Source organism: Nerophis lumbriciformis, linkage group LG02, assembly GCF_033978685.3.
Source record: "Nerophis lumbriciformis linkage group LG02, RoL_Nlum_v2.1, whole genome shotgun sequence".
Classification (NCBI taxonomy): Eukaryota; Metazoa; Chordata; class Actinopteri; order Syngnathiformes; family Syngnathidae; genus Nerophis; species Nerophis lumbriciformis.
In genome coordinates, this window is record NC_084549.2 from 41277501 (window position 1) to 41285629 (window position 8129).

The window sequence follows — 8129 nt, forward strand, 5'->3', positions numbered from 1 at the left end:
CCCAAGACTTATAGCACGCCCCCAAGACTGTGGTCCGGGTGGACTACGAGGTATAATGACTGATGAACAACTTCGTTCGATAATGAAAGATGCCTCAACTCAAAGCCTAAACCCCGACATTAATGAACCAGCATCCAAGAAAAGATATCAGGTATCTGGCTTGGGCACATCAGATTAGATCAGTGTGTTGCAAACTGAGCAGTTTAAAGTCCTGAGTGGTTGGTTTATGCATTGTTATTTTATTTTCTAATTTATTAGCCTGTGGTTAAAGTTAATGTTGATATTTACCTCAGAAGGTTGCAAATAGAAAAGAGGCATTACATTTTTATTTAAATTGTATTTGATATGCCATTGATGTTTTTTAATTATTATTATTATTATTTGAAACTCGATTTTGCATGTCTCTGTAAAGGTATATAAGCCTTGCTTGTTCAATATTCAATGCAAAATTTGGTTGGTTCCCTATTAAAAGGTTAATTTGTTCAACCTTGGCCCGCGGCTTTGTTCAGTTTTAAATTTTGGCCCACTCTGTATTTGAGTTTGACACCCCTGATGTAGATGATGCATAACGTTTTTTTTAATACTTTCATGATGTTTTATGACAATTATTGTCCATGGAAACAACATAGTAAGAAACAAAAAAGAACAATCAACTATGGATGACAAAGGGACTTAAAAATGGTTGTAACAAGAAGGATACATTTTATAGAATATTTATAACACAAAAACCTGCATGGGCAGAACATTAGTACAACAAGTATAAAAACAATCTATCTAGCATACTATGAACATGTAGTAAAATATAATAGTCAATTGTTAGACCGGAACAAAAACATGGTGGATCGGAAATAACATAATTAAAAATGGTGTTACGAATGATTATGGAAACGATATGAATGAAGTCGCTGAAAGCTTTAATAATTACTTTGTAAATATTGGACCAAATCTGGCGGAAATTATTCCAAATCCCACGTTAGATGAGGACTTGAATGATACCATAGATAGAAATCGCAACTCAGTGTTCCTCACAGATGTCACAAGAGAGGAAATTATACAATTTCTGATGAAATGTAAATCCATTACCTCAACTGATTGTAACGGAATTGGTATGGACATGATAAAATGATTAATGTTGTACCGATTTATAAGACTGGTGACAAACACCAGAAGTGTTTCTTTAATTCCACAATTTTCTAAAGTTATTGTAAAATAATTTTACAACAGATTGGACACATTCATTAATAAAAGTGGAACTCTTGCAGACAACAAATATGAATACAGAGCCAACATTTCAACATTTGATGGCATTAATTGAAAATAACGGAAAATAATACCAATGCAATAGATGTCAACAGTGTGCAGCTGCAGTATTTATGGATATAACAAAAGCATTTGACACTATAACCACAGTATCTTAATTAACAAATTAGAAAGGTATGACATCAGAGGGTTGATCTTGAACTGGGTAAGAAGCAACTTAACCAACAGGAAGCAATACGTGAAGCTTGGCAAACATATGTCTACAACTGTTGCGGCGTACCCCAGGGATCAATACTGGGACCACAATTATTCAATCTTTATATAAACAACATTTGTAAAGTTACAAAGGACTTAAAGTTAGTATTGCTTGCAGAGGACACATCAGTGTTTTGTTCTGGAGAAAACACACACAAGCTAATGCAAATAATAACAGAAGAAATAAACAAATGAAGAGATGGATTGACATTCTTTAATCTCAGTAAAACTAAAATAATGCTATTCTGTAACAGTAGAAGAGAAAGTCAAAGACAAATACAAATAGACAGAGTAGACATTGAAACAGTAAAATCAACCACTTTTTGGGTGTAATAATAGAAGGTAAAATGAACTAGAAGTCTTATATATAAAATGTTCAACATAAAGTGGTGAGCGATACGTCAATAATGAATAAAGCAAAATATGTTCTGGACCAAAAATCACTTCATATTCTTTACTGCTCGCTGGTGTTGCCATATCTGAGTTATTGTGTAGAAATATGGGGAAATAATTACAAAAGTATACTCATTCACTTAACATGTTAAAAAAGGGATCAGTTAGAATAATACATACTGTTGGCTATCAAAAACATTCAAACCCTTTAATTATTGAATCAAAAATATTGAAATTCAATGATTTTGTGCATTTGTAAACAGCTAAAATAATGTACAAAGCAAACTATAACTTGCTAACCAAGAATGTACAACAATTAAACAACAAGGAAAAATATAACCTTAGGGAAAATTGTAACCTAAAACCCCCCAATTTGTCACCTTTCATGTGTCAGGTAAGTCGTGACAAATTGGGCCATTTGAATTCCCTTCCTACTGTAAACACAAATTCTAGTTCTACCTAATTTTTCAAATTGTACATTTCTGCTTGAAAATGAGCAATAAATGTAACAATCTTTGAATGATGGCTTGAGATGTTCTTTCATTTTTGTTGGATGATCCAATTTTGGTCTCAAGAGTGATATCAATATCATGAAGGATACGGTCTTCATTGATAACATCATTCACTGCTGCCTCTTTTGATTGTAACGTGTTTTTGTACATGCAGCAACATGTGTGATTATGTCACACAACTTATACGGTGTTTACAAATGTTATGTGCACCCAGCTAAGCATGGGATACAGTGCACAGGCATGCACGTGAAAGTGATTCATTGTTTAAATCTGTTTTTTCAGATGAGCTGATGAATTTTTGAACATACGAAACATATTGGCAGGAATGGTGAGTTTAAAAGACTATATTGGCTTTCTTTCTACTCTTTTTGTTAACATCTCATTTGTAATCACTTTGCTCTCCAAACATCCATCCATCCATCCATCCATTTTCTACCGCTTGTCCCTTTTGGGGTCACGGGGGGTGCTGGAGCCTATCTCAGCTGCATTCGGGCGGAAGGTGGCGTACACCCTGGACAAGTCGCCACTTCATCGCAGGGCCAACACAGACAGACAGACAACACAGTTATGTTTAATTGAGCACTGTAGCTTGCAGTTTTGTATGTTCTTCTTTGTCTAGAACAGTGGTTCTTAACCTTGTTGGAGGTACCGAACCCCACCAGTTTCATATGCGCATTCACCGAACCCTTCTTTAGTGAAAAAAAATGTATTTTATTAAAGTTATATGTTTTTTTTCTGGTGCACAAAATGAACCGTTCATGTACATCATCTTGTTCAAAGAACACAATGAACACAGTGCATGAACTCACAACAAATTACACACCTGCAAATCAGTGTGACTTCTGCTGTTGCCATATCCATAATACGCCGATCGGGAGACGTTTTTATTTGCACAATGAGTGAGGTATGTCTTGACCTCCGCGACGGAGGCTCCGCCGAACCCCTGAGGGCGACTCACCGAACCCCTAGGGTTCGATCGAACCCAGGTTAAGAACCACTGGTCTAGAAGATGTAAGCAATATTCAGTCCACCATTCTTGCAGTATTGCACACCTAGTACTGTGAATGATCACTGTACTAACGTAACTGCAACATCTGGTCACGACCAGGCGTATGAACACAAAAGTAATAGATTAGATTTAATGTAACTAGAGCTGCAGTGAATAGGTACCATATGTGCTGTGGAACACCCTCCAACACATGCAGACTCACATGTACAGTAAATGTAGTCATGGTGTTACACTTTGTATCACAGCGCCACAAATCTAAATCTTGCCCTTCCCCCTCTTTGTCCAACGCCATCACTTACCTGCCACAGTGGAGCCAATCAAGAGGATGAACAGTCCAACAAGGGTGGCAGAGGGGTGGGCCATGGTGAAAAAATCCCTACAGTGCAGCTCTTCCTTCCTTTGCCTTTGCTGTGCAATCTCTCCCCAGACGTGGTTGCGCCCAGTTTTCCTAATGAAAACATTAAATGCAGAACAGGAAGCTCAGAATCTGGGAAGGGGTGGGAGGTTCATACTGGGGAGGGGACTCACATCTTAGACCAGTGACAGTACATGTGAAAAGCTTTTTAAAGACTACAACTTTGCTTTTATGACGTTCATTGATTTCTCTCAGTAATGCTGACAACATCGGCACTTATTTCATAGTTCTGAACTAGTGTTGTCCCAATACCAATATTTTGGTACCGGTACCAAAATTATTTTAATACTTTAGTAAATAAAGTAAGGGGCAGCACAGTGGAAGAGGGGTTAGTGCATTTGCCTCACAATACGAAGGTCCTGAGTAGTCTTGGGTTCAATCCCGGGCTCGGGATCTTTCTGTGTGGAGTTTGCATGTCCTCCCCGTGACTGCGTGGGTTCCCTCCGGGTACTCCGGCTTCCTCCCACCTCCAAAGACATGCACCTGGGGATAGGTTGATTGGCAACACTAAATTGGCCCTAGTGTGAGAATGTGAGTGTGAATGTTGTCTGTCTGTCTATGGCCCTGTGATGAGGTGGCGACTTGTCCAGGGTGTACACCGCCTTCCGCCCGATTGTAGCTGAGATAGGCTCCAGCGCCCCCCGCGACCCCAAAGGGAATAAGCGGTAGAAAATGGATGGATGGACTTTAGTAAATAAAGGTGGCCACAAAAAATTGCATTATTGGCTTTATTTTAACAAAATAAACATAAAAACATTAAACATATGTTTCGTATTGCAAGTTTGTCTTTAAATAAAATAGTGAACATACAAGACAACTTGTCTTTTATTAGTAAGTATGCAAACAAAGGCTCCTAATTAGTCTGCTGACATATGCAGTAACATATTGTGTCATTTATCTTTCTATTATTTTGTCAAAATGATTAAGGACAAGTGGTAGAAAATGAATTAATCTACTTGTTAATTTACTGTTAATATCTGCTTACTTTCTCTTTTAACATGTTCTGTCTACACTTCTGTTAAAATGTAATAATCATTTATTCTTCTGTTGTTTGATACTTTACATTAGTTTTTGTTATGTGTCGACAAGGGGGAAGGAGACGGCACGGCAACAGGAGATCTAGCTCAACAGGTTTTATAGAGCACTTGATGAATACGTGGGGTGTGTATGCTACTATGTGTGTGGATGTAATACTATGCGTGGAAATTAACCGAATGTAAACACCGGAGGTTTGTTGAAGTGCGTGTTGGATGTGGCAGCGACCAAGTCCGGAGGGGAAGAAGCAAAAGAGGTCCGTGATCCGAGCCATGTCCGTGGGGCAGGAGAGAGCCGTCCAGAAGTCCAAGTCCGAGCGTGGGGTCGAGGATCGAGGAAGGCAGTCAGAGTCCGGGGGGGAGATCAGCAGCAGAAGCGCACGGCTAATGCCGAGACACGGAGGACTGTGGGAACAGGAGATGACAAGGACAAATCAGGACAAGGCACGAGGGAGACAAAGCGAGCGAGAGAAAGACACAGGAGAGGAGCCAGAGACGTGAAGCTTACTGTAAACAGGGCTACGTTGTAGTCAGCGGAGAGACTCTTTATGCTGTCGTCTCTCATCAGGTCCAGGTGCGTAGATTGCAGATTGCCTCTGGCTGCGGCGGCGCGTGGGCGCGGTCTGTGTGGCAAGTGCGGGGGCGTGTCCTGCGGAGCTCACAACGGAGCTTCTAGGTCAGGGGTCTCAAACTCAATTTACCTGGGGGCCACTGGATGCAGAAACTGGGTGAGGATGGGCCGCAAGAAAATATTTCTTAAAAAAAATCTAACATGCACTTTTTAATGAATTCACCTTCTTTGAATGGCTTACCCGCCCTTGCAATCATCTCACTGTGGTGTAGCTTGGTTGATAGAGTGGCCGTGCCAGCAACTTGAGGGTTCCAGGTTCGATTCCCGCTTCCGCCATCCTAGTCACTGCCGTTGTGTCCTTGGGCAAGACACTTTACCCGCCTGCTCCCAGTGCCACCCACACTGGTTTAAATGTAACTTTGATATTGGGTTTCACTATGTAAAGTGCTTTGAGTCACTAAAGAAAAGCGCTATATAAATATAATTCACTTCACAATTCACTTCACTCACCATGTTGCTAGCTTTGACTGCTGCATCGCTCTTTTCGCTTGCTTTCTTGAAGAAATCTTGTTGCCTCAGTAGACTGGTTTTAAAATTTACAACCCGGTTCACTCTCTCATCTCCCTGGTATTTTGCATACTCCTCAGCATGTCTAGTTGTATAATGACGTTTCAAATTGTATTCCTTGTGCACCGCAACTTTCTCTGTGCAAATAACACACGTCGGGGTGCCCGTGCTCAACAAAGAAATATTGCATCTCCCACTTTTCCTGGAATTATCTTTGCTCATCACTAACCTTTCTCTTCACTGCAGGCTTTGAAAAAGATATGTTTGGGGTTGTGGAATATATTTGTATTTAGCCAACGCACGGAGAATAATGTAATTTTCGCAATGTGTGTCGTTCCGCTTTTCTTCCCTACAGCAACACGGCGGTCGACAGAAAGTACCGGGATCGCGAGCGCAAAAAAGTGACAGCTCCAGGAGTGTTATCCGGCGTCATATACAAATATATATAGTGTTCATCGTGTGAGGCAATGCAAATTAATCAATAAAAAAAACAAATAACGGTTTGAATTGTTCCCGGTTATCAGGGACTTTATTGATTTAGGTGACTGCGCGTGCACCGTAACAGTTTTGGATGATACCACAAATTTGGGTACCAATCCGATACCAAGGCGTTACAGTATCATACATTGGTCATATTCAAATTCCTCATGCGTTCAGGGACATATTTCCTGAGTTTATAGACATAATATCCATTTTTAAAAAACGAAAGAAGATGTTGTGATGCCAAAAAATATCTACGTAATCATAGTAATATCGACTAGATACGCTACTGTACTTCGTATCATTACAGTGGATGTTAGGTGTAGATCCATCAATGACGTTTGTTTACATTTTGACGCCGGTGAGCTACGGTGTGTAGTGAAGCATGTTTAGCTATTCCTCGTCCTGCAGGGATGATACTTGTAAGAAACTTACTTTATTTGTCGCCATGGAGGCGAGGATTAGTGATTTAGAAGTAGCTAAAACACTGTAGACTGGGGCTGGACTTTAGCCGCTAGCTAGCTAGCCATGTCTTAAATCACCTCTTTCGGTGGGTGTTTCAGTGTTATAACTTTACCTTAATCGTTAGTTTTTAAGCCAAAATGCGTCCGTTCTCCATTTTCTGTCTACACACTGTGTCTGCTTGTAAGTACTCTGTCATTGTGCGCTGCCGAACATGCTCCTCTGCTCGTAAACCAGCAATGACACGATGTAATGATGACGGGGGCGGGGTGGTAGACCGGTCCTTTTCACAGGCGGTATAGTACCGAATATGATTCATTAGTATCGCGATACTATACTAATACCAGTATACCGTACAACCCTATTCTGAACCTAAAAAAATATGTCTGCAGGAACATTTAGACATAAGTCATTTTAGGCTTGTTTTCTAACGGGTTTCAGCACATTTTGGAACGACCACTATTGGCGCCAAAATGTGGGCGTGCCTGCATAAGCCTGCTGACGTCATCTACAGAAGACTGGAGGCAATTTTATATTGTGTCCTATGTGTTTTTGTAGCATCTTCATCCAGAATCACATTGTTTTTGTATATAATTTGAAGTAATGATCCAATATGTCTGCCAGATGCATTGTTGCAGGTTGTAGCAACACAACCTACGGAGGATCAGTATAGTATTTAACTATCTAACGAAGGAAGGGGTCAGCCTGCATCCATTTCCAAATGATAGAAATATGAGGACAGTATGGACCTCTCCAGTCAAATTGACTCGCTCAAAATAGGACGGACCAAGCGAGAGGAGTGTAAATTGCAGCCATCATTTTAATGATTTTGACTTAGAAGAAAAAGAGCTTATGTCAAAGTTTGGATTGAAAAAATATTAAAGACTCAAACCAAAGGCCGTTCTGAAAAAGAGGAGCATCCTCAAGGGGAGAAAAACTAAGAATAAAAACGGAGGTAAGCCGCTAGTATTCTATTTTTCGTCCTCTTCTCCTGAAAATGACGAAAGCGCACGAGGAAACACAGACTGGTGTCTATGGAAGAGCAGATGGAAAAGCAGGGAAGTCAAGTCATATTTTTTTTTTGCTCACAATTTTAACAATATCAGTTTAGAAGTAACCATGCACCAGGGCGACAAAAACATGCAATTAAGTAAATACAATAATATTTTTA

The 8129-nt window shown here is 40.0% G+C and overlaps 1 protein-coding gene across 1 annotated transcript in view; it reads right to left on the bottom strand.

Moving 5' to 3' along the window:
- LOC133607895 (placenta-specific protein 9-like) overlaps window positions 1-3872 on the bottom strand; it is a 33133-nt gene extending 29261 nt beyond the window's left edge. Inside the window, exon 1 of the mRNA XM_061962953.1 lies at window positions 3729-3872. Coding sequence (XP_061818937.1) covers window positions 3729-3792 — 64 coding nt within the window. The 5' untranslated portion in view covers window positions 3793-3872. The remainder of the gene's footprint in view (window positions 1-3728) is intronic.
- Window positions 3873-8129: the final 4257 nt, after the last annotated feature.